At 41.9% G+C, this 18,838-nt stretch overlaps 1 protein-coding gene across 2 annotated transcripts in view; it reads left to right on the plus strand.

Moving 5' to 3' along the window:
• Positions 1 to 18,838, plus strand: part of LOC131227450 (transcription elongation factor SPT6 homolog) — a 57,197-nt gene that overhangs the window by 34,192 nt on the left and 4,167 nt on the right. For both annotated transcript variants that reach the window (XM_058223247.1, XM_058223248.1), the window contains exon 16: positions 5,013 to 5,520. In XM_058223247.1, the coding sequence (XP_058079230.1) occupies positions 5,013 to 5,520 (508 nt within the window). The remainder of the gene's footprint in view (positions 1 to 5,012; positions 5,521 to 18,838) is intronic.

Consider the following 18,838-nt stretch of genomic DNA (forward strand, 5'->3'; position numbering starts at 1 on the left):
GCCTAGGCCTAGGGAGGACAAGGGCAAAGGGGTTCTTGGTGCCGGTCCTAGTAACATGAGCCAAGTGAGGTGCTATGAGTGTGGCAACCTTGGCCACATGTCTAATCAGTGTCCTACGAAGAGCCGTGGGAGAGCCTTAGTTATAGGCGAATCCCACGAGGGTGGAGATGACCAGGGTGATTATGAAGTTGAAGAGTATCACCCTGAAGGAGGACTTACTGATGAAGAAGTGGATGGAGAAGCAACGCTTGCAGTAGTTAGGCGTGTGTTAGCTCAGTCTAGAAGTAGTGTTGACTGGCGTCGAAGCACTATCTTCTACACTATTGCCAAGTGTGGTGAAAAGAATTGTAAGGTGATAGTGGACAGTGGAAGTTGTCAGAATGTGATTTCCACTAGCACCTTAGATCGCTTAAAACTGAAATCCACACCTCATCCAGACCCGTATAAAGTTTCTTGGGTTGACAAGACATCCCTACCTGTCACCCAGCAATGTCTAGTCCCCATCGAGTTTGGGTCATACAAAGAGTCCCTGTGGTGTGATGTTTTACCTATGGATGTGGGGCATGTTATCCTAGGTAGATCGTGGCTATTCGATAATGATGTCACGATCTTTGGCCGTTCGAATGCGTGTACTTTTATGTATAATGGTAAAAAGATCAAACTTAATCCCATGCCACCTGAGAATACACTAGGAAAGAAGAAGGATGAGAAGGCAAGTGAGCCTAGAGAAATGGGGAAATCCAAACCTAAGTCTTTACATATAATCAGCGCAAGAGAGTTTGAAAAAGAGGCTAAGGAGGATTCTATGGTGTATGCCCTTGTGGCTAGAGAAATTACACCTGAGGTTCCATCAGAGTTGCCCTGTGAGGTGATCTCGGTCCTGAAGGAATACAGTGATGTATTTCCTGAAGACTTACCGAATGAGTTGCCACCTATGAGGGACATACAACATGCCATTGATCTTGTCCCAGGGTCTACTCTACCGAACCTTCCTCACCACAGGATGAACCCTGCAGCGCATGCAGAGTTGAAGAAGCAAGTTGATGAGCTTCTACAAAAGGGTTTCATCCAAGAGAGTATGAGCCCGTGTGCCGTGCCTGCATTGTTGACGCCAAAGAAAGACGGCACGTGGCGCATGTGTGTGGACAGCCGTGCCATAAACAAAATTACTGTCAAGTATAGGTTCCCTATACCTAGACTTGATGATATGCTTGACATGATGGCCAGGTCCACTATATTCTCTAAGATAGACCTCAAGAGTGGATATCACCAAATTCGTATACGCCCAGGAGATGAGTGGAAGACGGCGTTTAAGACGAAAGATGGGTTGTATGAGTGGTTGGTCATGCCCTTCGGCTTGACTAACGCACCCAGTACTTTCATGCGGGTGATGACCCAAGCTTTGAGGCCGTTCATGGAAAAATTCCTAGTGGTGTACTTTGACGATATTCTTATTTATAGTACCACTAAGGAATCACACCTTGAACATTTAAAGAAGGTTTGTAGTGTCCTTAGGAAGGAAAAGTTGTACGCTAATCTTAAGAAATGTGCATTCATGTCTAGCCAAGTTGTGTTCTTAGGATTTATAGTGTCATCTGAAGGGATGCCCGCAGACCCTGAAAAAGTCAGGGCCATAGTTGAGTGGCCAGAACCAAGGAACATTCATGAGGTGCGAAGTTTTCACGGCCTAGCAACTTTTTATCGTCGGTTCATTAGGAGTTTTAGCACGATCATGGCTCCCATTACCGAGTGCATGAAAAAGGGAGAGTTCGTGTGGTCTAAAGCCGCCGTCAAGGCTTTTAAAGAAATTAAGGGCAAGATGGTGGAAGCTCCTGTCATGCGTCTACCTGACTTTTCTACAGTCTTTGTAGTAGCGTGCGATGCGTCTGGTGTCGGTATAGGTGGAGTGTTGAGTCAAGAAGGACACCCAGTGGCCTATTTCAGTGAAAAATTGAATGAGGCAAAACAAAAATACTCCACTTACGACAAAGAATTTTATGCGGTAGTGCAATCCCTGAGACATTGGCGACACTACCTCCTACCGCAAGAATTCGTTTTGTTTTCTGACCATGAGGCTTTGAGATATTTGCATTCTCAGAAGAAACTCAACCCAAGGCATGCCAAGTGGGTAGCGTTTCTTCAGGAATATTCGTTTGTTTTGAAACACAAGGCCGGGGTTGAAAACAAACCAGCGGATGCCCTTAGTAGGAGAGTGGCGTTGCTCAACTCCTTGAGTGTAGAGGTAGTCGGATTTGAGCAACTGAAAGATGAATACCCCATATGTCCTGATTTTGGGGGTACTTACACGTCGCTCTCTAGTGACCAGCATATTATGGGTGGATATGTTCTTAAAGATGGCTTTCTTTTCAAGGGAGACAGACTTTGTATTCCCCGTATGTCCCTTCGTGAATTCCTCATCTGGGAGCTTCATTCAGGAGGGATAGCTGGCCATTTTGGTCGTGATAAGACCATTGCCCTCGTGGAAGATCGTTTCTATTGGCCAAGCCTCAAGCGAGACGTAGCCAAAGTTTTAGGGCAGTGTCGAACATGTCAGCTGGCAAAGCAAAGAAAGCAAAATACCGGGTTGTACACGCCATTGCCAGTGCCACATGCTCCGTGGCAGGACATTAGTATGGACTTCGTGCTCGGGCTTCCCAAGACTATAAAAAAGCACGATTCCGTTTTTGTCGTTGTGGACCGTTTTTTCTAAAATGGCGCATTTCCTCCCATGTTCGAAGACGTCAGATGCGTCTCATGTTGCTCGTATCTTTTTTGATGGTGTGGTGCGTCTCCATGGGTTACCTAAAACCATAGTGTCTGATCGTGATGTTCGATTTACTAGCTATTTTTGGAAGACACTGTGGCACATTATGGGAACTCATTTGCAATTTTCTTGCTTACCACCCACAAACAGATGGTCAAATTGAAGTGGTAAACCGTAGCCTTGGAAATCTTCTACGTTGTCTAGTGGGTGAACATGTTAAGACTTGGGACCTAATTTTACCAACTCTGAACTTGCTTATAATGGGTCAGTTAATAGATCTACCGGGTTGAGTCCTTTTGAAATTGTAAGTGGTTATAAACCTAGAATACCCATAGATCTCTTACCTATGTCTGTTACCCAAAGGTCTTTTGAGTCAACCGATGCATTCGCACGCCATATTCATGATTTGCATACACATATTAGACAGCGGTTAAATAAGAGCAATGATGATTATAAAGTTTCAGCTGATTCTCATCGTAGAGTGCAAGAATTTCAAGAAGGAGACTATGTAATGGTGCGAATAAGGCCAGAGCGATTCTATCAAGGATCTGCAAAGAAATTACAAGCGCGTAGTGCTGGACCATTCAAGATATTACAAAAGGTTGGGTCCAACGCGTATCGGGTTGACCTTCCATCTGAAATGAGCATTAATCCAACTTTTAATGTGGAAGATCTAGTCCGTGCCCATACTCCCATTGTTGATACATCGTCCCTTTCATGGCCTTTTTCTGAGTTTGCTACCCAACCCCATACACCCCCACCACCACCCAATAACCAAAAAGAAGCAAATGAGGAAAAATTGGATGACGAGATAGTATACACGAGAGATGGGGGTTTACAAAGGTATATTGTCAAGTGGAAGAACAAACCATCGTCTGAATCTACGTGGCTGTCGGGCGACGCATTGCAGGGTATTGATCCAGATCTACTTGAGCGCTACAAAAGTTTCAACTCGTCGGGGTCGAGTTTTTCTCACCCGAGGGGAATTGATGCGGACACAGGTGCATTCAAGGTGTACCAACGAAGAAAGCGCCAACCACAAGTGCCGTCCTTGTGGATAGGCGAATATTGAGGAGCTGAAGACCTTTCACATGTGATTGGACATATAGAAGACCCCACTTAGGGAAGACACATGTGAAGGAAGATTGGAGAAAGAGGACCGAGCGCCCAAACTTTCCCATACTTATGTTATTTGCACGTTTTTTGACTTAGTTAGCGGTCTTTTAGTAATCTTATATCTTTATTTGCTTATCCTAGGGGTATTTTAGTAATTTTATGTCTTTATGTGCTTATTTAAGTGGGGTAAAGCCCTAAACACGAATTTCAACTATTGATGAATGAAAAGCAAACCCTTTGGTTGCCTCCTTCCTCTCTTCTCTCTAATGGTGCTTCTTCTCTCCCCTTGATCTTCTTCTTCTAATTTCTTCTTGTGCCCCTCCAACTTCCTCAAGGTAATAACTTTCTTTCTTCTATTTTTTTTTGTTTTGGCTAATTCCTCTACGATCAAAATCTTGAGAACCGATCTAAACCCTAAATCCCCAAATTCTCAAATCCCTAATCCGAGAAACTTCTTGGTTCTTCGGACTAGTGATCTTCATTGATCGATTGGGTGTGACCATGCAAGATCGGGAGGTCTCATCCCTCGCCGGATCCAACCTAAGTAGTAATTGAATTCCATACTCCATGGTTGTAGTGATGGCCCGCTCCATTGCATGTTTCCTTTATGATTTTCTCAGTTATGATGATTATTGTTAGAATTTTAGATCATTTATTCCTTTTATTTCCGCTGTTTAATTATCTCCATGAGCATGCATCATAATTAGGGCTGTCCTGCGTCAGATATTTTGATGTCATTGAATGAAAAATAGATTGTTTTGGCATTTGGTCATGGAGTTTGGTTTTGGCATTTTAAATTTGGTGCTTGCCATCTTTCAAAAGAGAGAGAGAGAAAAAAGAACCTGCTATTATCTTGTTTAAAAAATGCTTGATCTTGGTACAGTAGAACTTGTCTGCACTAATGTTCTCTTATTAGAGAATTGTTGTGAGTTTGACAATACACGAATGCATGAAATTCGGCATGTCTCAAATCATGGGAGAATGTGAAATCAAATCAGTTACTGTTTTAATGTTTGTGTATTTAATGGCTTTGTTCTCGCTTGCTACTTTCAGGCAGTTTACTTCGAAACAGCTTCACTCATGGATTAATCTTTTTTATATTTTTCTTGTTTGCTGCTTCCATTCTTGGCAGGTTGTAGATCGCTATGTTGACCCCCTGGTAGCCTACCTGAAAGTTATGCTTGGGTACCGCAAATTCCAGAGGGGCTCACAAGCAGAAGTTGATGAGCTTTTAAGGGTGGAGAAAGCAGAACATCCAATGAGAATAGTTTACTGTTTTGGCATTTCCTACGAAAATCCTGGAGCCTTTATTTTATCATATATACGGAGTACGAATCTGCATCATGAATTTATCGGTCTGTGCCACAATGGCTACAAGTTTCGAAAACAGATGTTTGCTGGAAATAATAGCATCGACAAGCTTGTGGCATATTTTCAGAGACATGTTGAAGATTTTGGGCCAACAACCGGATCGGTAGCTGCCATGGTCTCAATGAAAGGCCCTGGAATTGGGGGTTCCTCTGGCAGGGGATCTGCTAGTGGTGGTTGGGGCGGCTCTGCAGCTGATAATGATGATGGTAGTGGGAGAGGTCAGACAAATTCAGACTGGGATGGATCTTCTAGGCCAGGGTCTGGAACAGGTAAGCAAATAATACATACTTTCTGCATTTTAATATGCATGAAAATTCAATCATGTTGATAGAATTCAAAGAATAATCATGTTACTGCCATTTGAAGTCTGGTGGAGTACCAAAAATTATCCCGGTATGCCCTTGATGCTGATGAGGTTTGTTTCAACAAGGTTTGGTAGCTCGGGACTTGTACTTGATTCTGCCCGCTTAAAATTTTTATCAGGTGAGGGGTCTATTCATTTTTGGTAAATAAGAATACACACACGTGCACGAGTGAACTTCATAAAAAAGACAACTAGAAGTTACTCTCTCTTTTTTTCCTTCTAAAGTATCAAAACTACTAAAAAAATAAAAATAAATCCCTGGGATATTATTTGCTTTCTCCTTTCTTCTTTTCCTTTAATCACTACTGATAACAGCCCCAACTTGATGGTTGGAAAATTTCCAAAAATCTACATGTGCCTCAATTGCAAGTACCAGCATTCTAAGCCTTTCAGTTAAGCTCATAGGATTCCTGGAAACCCCAACTTTTGAGGGGTTTCCATCCTTTTGCCGGAGTTTGCCCTAGCATTGAGCGTTGTTGGAGTCACCAAGGTTGTTCCCACATTATTGATCATGCTTAGTGTTGTCTCATCCTTAAATCCTTTATCAACAAGACGCTAATACTATGAGTCACATCTGTAACTTGGGAATAGCTCTTTTAGGTATATGGCTTGAATGTTGACGATGAACTTGTTTGTAGATGAAGAGTGCCTCATATTGTTTAACTCGTGGGTGTTGCTGCTTCGAGTTCAAACTGGTCTGTTGGCTGTTTGGCTTGAATGTTGACGATGAACTTGTTTGTAGATGAAGAGTGCCTCATATTGTTTAGCTCACGGGTGTTGCTGCTTCTAGTCCAAACTGGTCTGTTGGCTGTTTGGCCTTGGCCGCATTTTAAAATTTGGTCGCGGGTATCTTTGGATTGTCAAATATGTTGTGTCGCAATTCAACAAGATTGAATCAATTAAGTTTTAATAATAGGAAACAAGGCTCCGACAAGTCTCTTTCTACTTGGGGGAGTCAACACACTATGCAAGAGCTTGATAAAAGTTGTTTCAGTCAACCCTTTTATTTTATAGAGTGAGGGTTCTGCCGTTTTGGCTTGGTTTTAGCTAAAATTTGGTTGACTTTGAGTCATGGGTTGAATTGGAGGGTCTTCGGACTGTCTATTGAATTTGTGCTTTCAACATTGTTCACATGAATCACTCTTATAAGAGGCACTGGCCATCTATACTTTATTTGTTAAGTCTGTAAACTTCTATCTTGCCTTGAGGACATTGTGGTCATTTCATGAAGTTGTTATAAAGGCCTAGCAAAGTGGGGGTTTTACCAAGAAATTTATTCACATTTCCCTCCTTTTCAAATAGCATCTTCCATGGCTGCTGCTAAATAGTTTATATGTGCGTGTTGTGTTGTGCTGTACAGTGTTCCAAACATTGTTGGTATTATCCAGTGTTTTAAATAGCTACGCTATGTAGCATGTAGCTTACACTACATAGCGTAGCATAGCCTTGATGCTATGTAGCTCATGAAAATAGCTTAAGTCACATGTAGCCTTCTCTACGGGATAATTTGCACACGCTACCCACTACATAGATTATGCTACATGCTATGTAGCTCACATGATGTTTTCAATGATTTGTTACATTTTTCTATTTCTAGTAAAAAAATTAGTTAACATTTTAAATTATTTTAGTGAAATAATATAAATAACATTTATTTTGAAAGGTGAGAAACACACACTCTTACACCCCCCCACACACACATGGGTTCTCGAATCCATGACCTCAGAGATGAGACACACAATCAGTTTTGATACCCTTTCTTTACCTTTATACTCAATCATTGTCCTTTCCTATTACTTTAGATTGCATTTTGTTGCACCAAATATCAAGAAATTTTGTTAAATTCATTATTAATAAGTCTAATTTGTTACAAAATATCATAACGCTAGTGTAACCAAGCACCTTGATTAAAAATCTACAAGTAGTGTGTAGCTTACACTATGCGCTATGTAGCTTATGCCTCACGCTTCTAAGGGGTGAATGCTATGCTACACACCATTCGCTATTTAAAACACTGTATTATCTAATATCATCAACATTACCGATATCAGCAGGCTAACGATATCGTAATTCCTGGCAGTTTAAAATTGTTCGAATATTGCCAATATTTTCAATAGTTTATTAGGGGTATTTTAGGAAGAATCCCTTATGAAAGTTCCCCAGTATCGATGATAATGTTGTAATTCTGAGCCATAACAATCCCGAATCATCCCTAGGTATTAGAAATTCGGATCTAATACCACCGTTAATCTGTGCACTTTGTGGAAGCATGTTCAACGAAGACATAACAATCAAATAGATAATAAAACAATCAAGCAAGCAAACACAGAACACCGATTTTACATGGAAAACTCTTGCAGGAAAAAACCACGGCACAAAGCGACAAAGATCTCTACTATAATCAAAAGCCTTAAGAGTTTTTACACCATTCACCTTCTCTGATTACAGAATCACCGGATCCTACCTTGCAATGTGCACCTAGGAAAACCCTAGCCCCTTAAGAAAATCCCTCCTAAGCCCTTACAAGTGTAGAGAACCCTCTCACCTTGCAAAACTCTAGCCCCATTTTTTGCAAAATCGCAAAACTAAATTGGAGTCCATCGGTCGGACTGATTGCACCGTTCGTTGGACTGACTCGAATTGACAGAACCCTGTTCTGCACAGATCTCTGATCGAGAAAACGACCACTCTGTAAGTCGGATCGACAAGGTGTTGGTCCGATCGATAGAGCCTTGCAACTACCCCTTGGCTATGCAGAATCCAATGCATTCGCACAACAATCTCTACCTTGACTTGTATTCTACAAAGTCACCATGAAGATCTCCCGTGCAAACTCTACCTTGAGCGTGGACCGCTCCTTGCATCCTTCACCTGCAATGCAGCTCCATCCACACGCCTGTGCAAGGGTGGCCAATCTCATTAATGGCTGGTGAGATTGATCAAGCCCAAGCTATGCTTGAACTTATTTGTGGTCACCGGCTTCGTCAACATGTCCACGACGTTCTTATCCATCAATGGGTTCTTGTATCTTGTGGAACCTCACGTTGATGTGCTTGGTTGTCGCATGATACACCTTATTCAACACTAGATGGATAGCGCTCAGACTATCGCAATGTAATGGATCGCCTCCTGCTTCAACCCTAGTTCTCCAATTAGACCCTTCAACTATAATGCCTCTAACTCCTTTGTCGCAGCCATGTATTCTGTCTCGGTTGTAGACAACACTATAGTAGAGTATTAACGTAGATCTCTAACATATCGGTCTGCTTGCTAATGTTTAAACATATCCCATAGTGGACCTCCTGTTGTTCAAATCTCCTGCATAATTCGAATCCATGTAGTTTACAACTCCACCTGAAGCTCCATGCCTCCTGAACATGATCCTAGTGTCGATTGTGCTCTTGAGATACCCAAGAATCCATGTAACAACATTCCAATGCTCATTTCCTGGATTCACCATATATCTGCTGACCACACTAATTGCCTGTGAGATATCCCGCCTCATGTAAACTATTGCATACATGAGACTCCCCACTAAACTCGCGTACGACACCCATGACATGTCCGAAATCTCCTATTCTATGTTTGGACATGACTTGGTTGATAACTTAAAGTGACCCGCTAGAGGCGTGCTAACTGGCTTAGCACCTTCCATATGGAACTTCTTTAGCACCTTCTGCACATAACCATTTTGAGACAACCACAACTTCCCAGACTCTATCTCTGTGAATCTCCATGCCTAGGATCTTCTTCGCAGCGCCTAAATCCTTCATGTCAAACTCCCTGCGTTACAAACTTGAGCAAGAGTATCTTCTTCTTGTCCTTTGCAGCAATTATCATATCATCAACATATAACATTAGTAGAATGTGAGACCCATCCTCAAGCACCCTGTAATATATGCAACAATCGTACTTACATCTGATATAAACCAATCTCCACCATGTAGGAATCGAACTGCGTATACCAATGCCTCAAAGACTGCTTCAACCCACACAATGACTTCTTCAGCCTACACACATGATCTTCCTTATCAAGTTCCTCAAATCCTTCTGGCTGTTTCATGTAAATAACTTCCTTCGAGTTCTCATGAAGGAATGCTGTCTTCATATCAAGCTGCTCCAATTCCAAATTGGATTCCACTATAATAGCTAGCGCCACCCTAATTGACTTATGTTTCACAACCGGAGAGTACTTCCTTGTAATCTATTCCTTCCCTCTGCGAGTACCCTTTTGCTATAAGCCGTGCCTTGTACTTTTCGCCCTCCTTTTCTATTAATGTTTCCTTTTTGAACAATCATTTACATCCTATAGCCCTTTGACCTTTTAGAAGTTCCACCAACTCACATGTCTGATTCCTGTGTAAAGATTCCATCTCCTCCGCCATGGATGACATCCACTTGTTGTCATCCTTTCCAGACTTGGCCTCTTGAAAGGTGAAGTGATCTTCACTCCCCGTGAACAATGCGAAAGAAACCATGTCTTAGAACCCATATCGAACCGGGCCTCTAATGGTTCTTCTCTTCCTGTTCTTGGCTATACTTCCTGTGTATTCTGCTAATTGTTTCAGTCAATTTCTTGCTCTCGCTGAATTTTGCCTTTAGTAATCGGCTTAACTTACTCCACCTGCACCAACAATCACTCTGCATCACCATGTATTTTTGACTAATCGGCAACGTTCTTGTTGGCCTTCAGCATTGATGCCTCATCGAAGATGATATCTCTGCTAATGACCACCTTATGAGAAACTGTAACTCAAAGCTTGTAACCCTTGACACCTTTCTCATACTCGACAAAGATGCACTTTATAGATTTAGGATCCAATTTCATCCTTTGTCTACTCTGCACGTGAACGTATGCTGGACACCTAAAGATCTTCATCCCTAAGTAATCAATGTCCTTCCCCATCCAGATTTCCTCCGCAACTTTGAAGTTCATCACTGTAGATGGTGATCAATTTACAATATAGCATGTTATGTTAACCGCTTCTACCTAGAAGATTATTGGCAGCCCCGCATGCAACAACATACTTCTTGCCCTCTCTAATAGAGTTCTGTTCATCCTCTCTGCCACCCCATTATGCCGTGAGGTCCATGGAGTTAAGAAGTGCCTTGTGATGCCTTGTTCCTTTCAGAATTTCATGAATTCCTCTTTTATGTACTTTTTCCATTATCTGACTTTAGACACTTCACCCGTTTCTCGGTTTGCTTTTCTACTTCCGCCATTTATAACTTGAACTTGGCTTACACTTCAGACTTGTGCTTTAAGAAGTAGACCCAAACCTTCATTGAGTAATTGTCTATGAAGCTCGCAAAGTATTGTGATCCTCTCTTAGACGGTACTCACTGGCCCCCAGACATCAGAATGTATGTAATCGAGCACCCTACTGCTATTATGTGTGGTAGGCTTGAACCTTATCCTCCACTGCTTCCTATAGATGCAATGCTCGCAGAAATCTACCTTGCATGCCTTAACTCTCTTCAACAGTTTCTGTTTATTGAGTTTTGTCATGCTTCTATCGCTCATATGTCATAGCCACATATGCCACATATGCCACATATTAGTACGGGGTAAGACAAGTTGCTTGACAGTCGGGAACGTCTCAATCCACTCGGGAGAGACAAGAAATCTATCAAGCCGAGATTGGATAGTATTTGCCCGCCCATCGGACCAAGTGAATCGGGCGCCCAAAAGGGGTAAGTCGATGAGCTGCTCCTGTTGAATCCATTCAGAGAAGCGCAACATTCCTGGGGAAGGCCTTCTACTTCTGGAATGATCCTTCGCAAAACGAGTGACATTGAAGTCGCCAACCACGCAGGAAGGCCCCGAGAAAGATTCTCTAGCCTGAGTGAGCTCATCCCAAAAATCCGACCTGAGAGAGTCATTGTTTAGGCCCATAGATAACAGTGAGTAAGCATTTAACAGAAGAATACTTATCTTGGAGAATAACTGTAAGCGAGAATGTGCCAACAGTGGAGGAAACGAGCTCCCACTTGGAAGATTTCCAAGCAATGAGGATCCCACCCGAGCTACCGATCGCATTCAACGTCAAGAACTTAACATCCCTTTCCTTCCAAAGAGAAGTCAGGAGATAATCTTTAAATCGAGAGACCTTCGTTTCTTGAAAACAAATTACATCTGGTTTTTTTTCTGCTAATGGACGCTTTAATCAGGCTCCTTTTGAGTTTGGAGCCCACACCCCTAACATTCCAGGAAATGATCTTCATTGACTCACCACACTTCCCCGATTACCCTGGCGCCTTGGTTTTGATGCAGAAGCCTCTATAAAACCAGGACTCGCTTCTAGGCATTGAAGCTCACAGCTACCTGAAATCTTCAGTAAGTGCCTTGGCGAAGAAAGACATTTCTCAATAGGTCTACCCCTATTTTCTATGCATTGGAATAAAGCAACGTAATCCGCCAATCTGTCCCCGAAGGAGAGTCCAAGGGATCTCCCCACCTTACCGATGGCTTCTCTGATCCATCGTTTCTTCTGAATTTTTGACATTAAGTCGGCTCTGCTCAAGTCGGACAGTTGCAGATCTGTCTGTGAGTCTGCAATCATTTGCAGAGGTTCCGCCATAAGGATATGTGAGGAATCGTTGTCTTGGAAAAGAGTATTCGGTCCCATATCTAAGGCATCAACATGAGGAGATGAGCAGGAATGGGAAATAGGCGAGGAAGGCCGCAATTGAAGATCAGCCTGGCTACAGTCAGATAGATGGCGGTCAATTGACGCTGTGTCTGCGGGCCATGAAGATGGCGACGAGTTAGAAGGGAAGGAGGAGGTGATCGCTAAGGAACCCATATTCGGGAGGATACGAGAAGTTTCCAGTGGGTCCGGTTGCTTAAGCGCATCGCTACATGCATTACGCAGTCTGGGAGAAAGGAGATGGGACTTGGCCAACTGTCCCGAGGCAGTACCCGAACAACGATCAAGACGGTCCACGTGTTCTAACGGAGAGACGTTGCTTGTTGAAGAAGAAATCCTCCCTCTCTCCTCGACATCCATGCGTCCCACTTTACGTGTCACAATAGACAAGGCAGATAGATCAGCACCTGGCGCGGGCTGGTGGAGGGACCGGTTAAAAGGCGAACAGTGCTGGCTAAAAGAGAGAGCGTCTGAATAATCTCCTGGATAATCAGGAGGCAGAAGATCCTTCACTCGATTCGATTCGGCGCAATCGCCACGTGTCACATCCTCCTCAATACTCGTCTGATGCCGCGGCAGACGAGGAGGCGAGGCAGCTGGAGGGGAGAGCGAAGGCGGCATGGTTGTTCCACATGTCGCACTGGGGAAAGAGGAGGGGACGTCTCGTCTGGGAGTTGCAGGTGTATTGACAGGGATCGGAAACGGTAGTCCGCTGGAACATGTGGTATGTGCACCTTCCTCCAGAGAAGGTTGACGAAACGCCGTCTGCTCTGGTGGGGGTCCTCTGACTCTCCAAAGGTCACCCCAATGAGGAACCGGAACTCCGTTCGTTTCTATGATGACCGGAAAATCGAAGCATCGGTCTTCGACTATCACTTTCACCGATAATGGCAGAGGAAGACCCACCCTTCTTCTGACTCTCACTCTAATCACATCGACCTCCTCTTCGAGCTTCGTCTTCTCATCTAACTCTAAATAGGAGCCTAGATAGGCGGCAACGACAATAAAAAAATTCATCGAACCATAGTTCCAGAGGGATTTCCCAGACTTGAAACCACACATTCTCCATGCTGAATGTCGAAAACTCTTCCCATCTCATCACCCTTGCCACTGGTCCTCTTGAATGAAGATGACCTGCCATTAGCAGCATCTCCGAGTTGATCCCTGGACAAACCTTCATCCACAGTTTGTTGTAACCTAGCGGTTTGATGATATAATTCCCTGGATGAAATCCGGTAGTTTTTCATATCCAATCCCTCACTTGAGACGTAGAAGCACCTTCTTTAGAGATGATGACCATTGACTCCTTAAGATGTTCCTTGGACCTATGAAACAGTTCGGGATCAACAGCTATGGGAACACCCATCTTCGAGCAGAAAGGGTCGAGCGAGGCAGGAAAAACTAAGGGAGCAGGCGGCACGGGGGGGTGTGTGTGGAAGGATAAGGGTGGGTTAGGGCCTCCTTGAAGGATGGAGCCCGAATCTAACCCGCTGAACCAGAAGAGGGGAACCTGCGAATTTTACTCCGTGTAGCATTGTAACCGCTCTAGCCAGCTCGATTATGAGGATATCCGAACCAGTGCAAAGCCCTTGTAAACTCCCGTCTTTCGGTCTCTGGGCATAACCACATCCATAACTGCACCAGCACGGCTGAAGATCCTTTCGATATTAAGAGGAAACCAGCCTTTCGGGAACCCTTTCACGAACAAGGTTGGATAGGTAGCTCTCGTTTTGGCCGCGGATGCAATGGAAGTGGGTTTCCGGCGACGAACCTCTTTCCATTCGCTATTGTTAAAACCTTCGACGTCCTCGTCTCCCGACTCAACGTTTTTCAACTTTCTATTTGGCGCATCTGAACCTTCACCAGTAACCCTCCTGGATTCATCAGAGGATGAATCGCCACAGCGGCGAGAATGCGACTCCCTTACCATCGTCATTTTAATCCAGTTGTTGTCGTTGGCGATGCTAACGTTGTCGGCGTTGTCATGCTGTCGTCGTCGGCGTTGTCATGCTCGTGTTGTCATGCTGTCGTCGTCGGCGTTGTCATGCCCACCTCTACTCCAGGGTATGTTGCTCAGGGGGAAATCTTCAAAAGTCTGCAAACTAAGCAAGTCTATATATGGATTAAAGCAATCGTTGTGGGCTTGGTTTGAAAAGTTCAGTAGTGTAGTAAGTCTGGTTATATTGTACTTGTTGTGTATGTGGGTGACATTCAAGGTATCCCGTATCGATATCGATTGGCATAACGGTGCTCACTGATACCGATACGGGGATGTATCGGTGATAAGGGGGCGTAACGGCCCGTAACGGTGCAATTTTATTATTATTTTTTTTTGTCAAAAAATATGGATAAAATTCAAAATATTCTAAGCATTCCAAATATGCATTCATTTATAAATTGGAACATGTTTATGGTGGTGTAACAATCCACTCTTTGGTGAGAAGCTGTACCGGACTGTCTGATGAATTTATGAATCAGACAACCTTGTATTGGCTATGGATATTTTATATTTAATTATCTAACTATATAATATCAATATGAATTAATTAGAATGAATCTAATACCAAAATATCTCATATTTGTAGGTATTGGTGTATTACATACCTTGTGACTTGTGTACATTTTATTTCAACATACAATGTAGGGACTTTTATGTCTAATTATATAATTCATATATCTAACATATTAATATAATTTTTCCCAATAAATCTTAAGAAAAAATTTGAAATTATATTTAAGTAAATAGCTTTGTCGATTTAGAGCTGATTTGGTGGACCATTTGATGCCCCAAATCAACATTAAATTCATGCAATCTATTGACACTTATCTCACTAATGGATTGGTGGATATTTATTGAACAGTGATGAATGAAAAATATCAAATCATCTTATTTCAGAAAAACAAGTGTTTGCAAATTAACGGTGAAAATTATTTAAATAATTTAATTTTGGAATTGTGACATGGCAACAATAGTGCCATAATTTAATTTATTAATTTTGCCTCATGGACAATTTTTACGGCCATGTACATAGAGCCCACCACGATGTATGTATTGTATATCAATGACATCCATCTGTTTTATCAAATCATTTTAAGGCATGGTCCAAAAATGAAGTAGATACATATCTAAGGTGGACCACTAGTGGGTGAGGCCTTGAAATTGGGGTCCACCTGAATTTATTTGTATATCCGTGTCGTCAATCTATTTTGCCAGCTCACTTTAATGCATGATCCAAAAAAACAGGCAGATTTAAACCTTAGGTGGACCGTTAGTGAATGACGCCCTGAACATAGGACCCACCTTGAATTCTTGATGCATTTGTTGCATATCCATGCTGTCCATCCTTTTAGCCAACTCATTTTAAGGCATGGTCCAAAAAATGAGGCAAATCCAAATCTTTGGTGGACCACACAGTGGAGATTGAATTCCCACAATTAAAACTTTTATTATTATTATTATTATTATTATTATTTATTATTATTATTAGTTATTTTTAAGCTGCGACTTTTGTTTTCCTTGGTCCAAGTCCATGCAACCTTATGAGTAGTTTCGATGGTAAATAAACATTACAGTGGGCCATAATAAGTTTTTAACAGTGGGCATTCAATCCTACTGTGCGGTCGGCCCACTTGAGATCTGGATCCGCATCATTTTAGGGACCATGCCTTGAAATGATCAGGAAAAATTGATGGGTAGCATGGATTCATAATACAACACATAAATCAAGGTGGGCTGCATGCCACTAAAACAATGCAAGTGCACAGTGGGCATTCAATCCTATTGTGCGGTCCACTTGAGATCTGGATCTGTTTCATTCTAGGGACCATGCCTTGAAATGTTTATGAAAAACTAATGGGTGGCATGTATATATAATACAACACATAAATCGAGGTGGGCCACTTGCACTAAAACAATGCAAGTGCACAGTGGGCATTCAATCCTACTATGCGGTCCACTTGAGATATGGATCTGCTTCATTTTAGGGACCATACCTTGAAATGATCAGGAAAAATTGATGGGGGGTGTGCAGCTGAAGCCGCAGCCCGAGAAGAAGAAGAAGAAGGAAAGAAAGGGGAAAAAAAAAAAAAAAAATGTCCCCCCCCCCTTATTTTCTTTAGGCCCGTAACGGCTGTTATAGCCTGTAACATATGTTACGGCTTTGTAACGGTCGTTACGGTCACAGAATCCGGGGGGGGGGGGGGTGTCCGTTTTGGTCCTGTATCGCGTAACGGTCTGGGCCGTTACGTATCAGCCGATATGTAACCGATTCGGGATAACTTGGTGATATTAGTGTTTACAATATTAACGATATCGGCGATATTATTGATATCGCAAGTCACCATACCCCTATGGAGTATCCAAAATCCATGGTATCGCTTAATGTATCACAATGTATCACTTGATATCGCGATATATTGCAATTTATCGCTAGTCTCCTTTATTTTTTTTTTCTTAAGTATTGACTGTGAAGTGAAAAAGAACCCCAAAAATTCAATTTTTCTTGTTTTTCCTCCATTCTTTCCTTTTTTGAACACTTCTATAGTGGATTCCAATCCATCCTCTTTGATCATTTTGAAGGAAAACCGCATTTTCATACCAGAATCAAGATCAATTTTGATTTAGGGCCGGTTTCGATTCAATTAATATTTTTGCATTTTCATCTTCTTTTTTTTTTTTTAAAAAAAAATCATATTAAATCAGTGTCAATCGGTTAGAAATGCATGATTATTCATGTTTTACATGAATAATCAAGAATTCAACCTTCGATTTTGATATTCGAGGCTAGGTGGTCCGATTTGGGGGAAATTGGGGAAAATAAAAAATTCCGCAATTTCTTCCAAATTGGTTCCAATTTTTCTGTCCGAACACTAAATCAAACATGTACAAGGCCTAATCTACTGATTTGTATTGTTTTGGATACTTTTCTGGAAAAAATTAAAATTTAATATATATATATATATATATATACACAGAGAGAGAGAGAGAGAGAGAGAGAGAGAGAGAGAGAGAGAGAGAAATTCCACTTCTAAATTTCTAGTTCTTCTTTTGTTTTTGAATGTACTGGTTGTGTTTCCATAAATGTCTTCTTGTATTTTATTATTATATGAATGGACTTTGAATATATTTGCATTAGTTCAGTCAGACAGGGCATAGCTTAGGACCCTATACAAAGGAATCCTATTACGTGCACATTTAAAAAAAATGGTTTAAAAGTGTGTATTAATGTTATTTATTTATTTATTTTTTTAAACAATCCATGAAGTTTCATTGAAAAATTCGACCAGTTTCCCAATGTTTCCCATGTTTCCCAACAACATCGAAACAACTGATATATCCCATGCGATAATAGATACGGATATGTATCCGTATCCCAAGGGTGCGATATCGATAAGATAAACATTGGATGACATTATAATGACAGGTGATGACTTAGAGGTACCAAGATGCCGAAGTTATATCTTCAATCTCAATTTCAAATCAAAGGATCTTGGTCTTTGATATTTCCTAGGCATTGAAGTGGCAAGAACCAAAGCTGGAAATAAATCTATGTCAAAGAAAATATATTTGCGACTTACTGGAAGAGACAGGTATGTTGGGCGCCAAGCTTGCGGATCAATGTATTCCGTAACGGTAACGGTGGCTGTAACGACCACCGCTATTACTTTTACATTACGGAGTGTAACAGCCATTACGGGGGTCATAACGGCCGTCACGGTCTCTCTTTTATATTGAAAAAAATGAAAAACCTATATTGGCCCCCTTAACATACCGTTACGCTTTACGACCTTTACAGGGGGCGTAACGGGCTGTTATAGGATTGTAATGGCCTTTACGGGTCTTTTTTTCGTAACAGTTGTTATGACCTATACGACCCTGTAACATGTAACAGTTGCCATTGTCACCTCTACATAATGTCCTTTATGGTCATGTAGCATCCTTTACGGCACACCATGTTGCAGATACTCGAATGGATCCTCATGTTAAACTTGAGCTTGGAGATGGAGAGTTACTGCCAGATCTTGGCATGTACAGAAGGCTTGTCGGTAAACGTATCTATTTGACTGTCACTGGACCAGACATTGCCTTCTCTGTTAGCGTGGTTAGTCAGTTCATGCAAAGTCCAAGAGCACCTCATTTGGCTGCAATTATGAGAATTCTCAGGTACTTGAAGGGTATGCTTGGTAAAGGCGTCATGCATAGGTCTCATGGTCATCTCTAGATAGCAAGTTAATTTGATGTAGATTTTGCATGGTCAAGATATGACAGACGGTCAACTACAGGTTATTGCACCTTGGTGGCAATGTGGTTACTTGGAAAAGTAAGAAACAGAATGTGGTTGCCAAGTCAAGTTTTGAGCGGGAACACAGATCAATGGCACACACATATGAACTTGTTTGGCTTAAATCTCTTCTTGAAGAATTAGGGTTTGTCGTGCAAGATCCAATATCTTTACATTGTAATAATCAAACTACTATACATATTGCCAACATTCCGGTATTCCATGAGAGAAAGAAGCATATTGAGGTCATCTGCCATTTCACCCGAGATAAGGTCTCTGCGAAGGAAATTCA

The sequence above is a fragment of the Magnolia sinica genome, chromosome 15, assembly GCF_029962835.1.
Source record: "Magnolia sinica isolate HGM2019 chromosome 15, MsV1, whole genome shotgun sequence".
NCBI classification, from domain to species: Eukaryota; Viridiplantae; Streptophyta; class Magnoliopsida; order Magnoliales; family Magnoliaceae; genus Magnolia; species Magnolia sinica.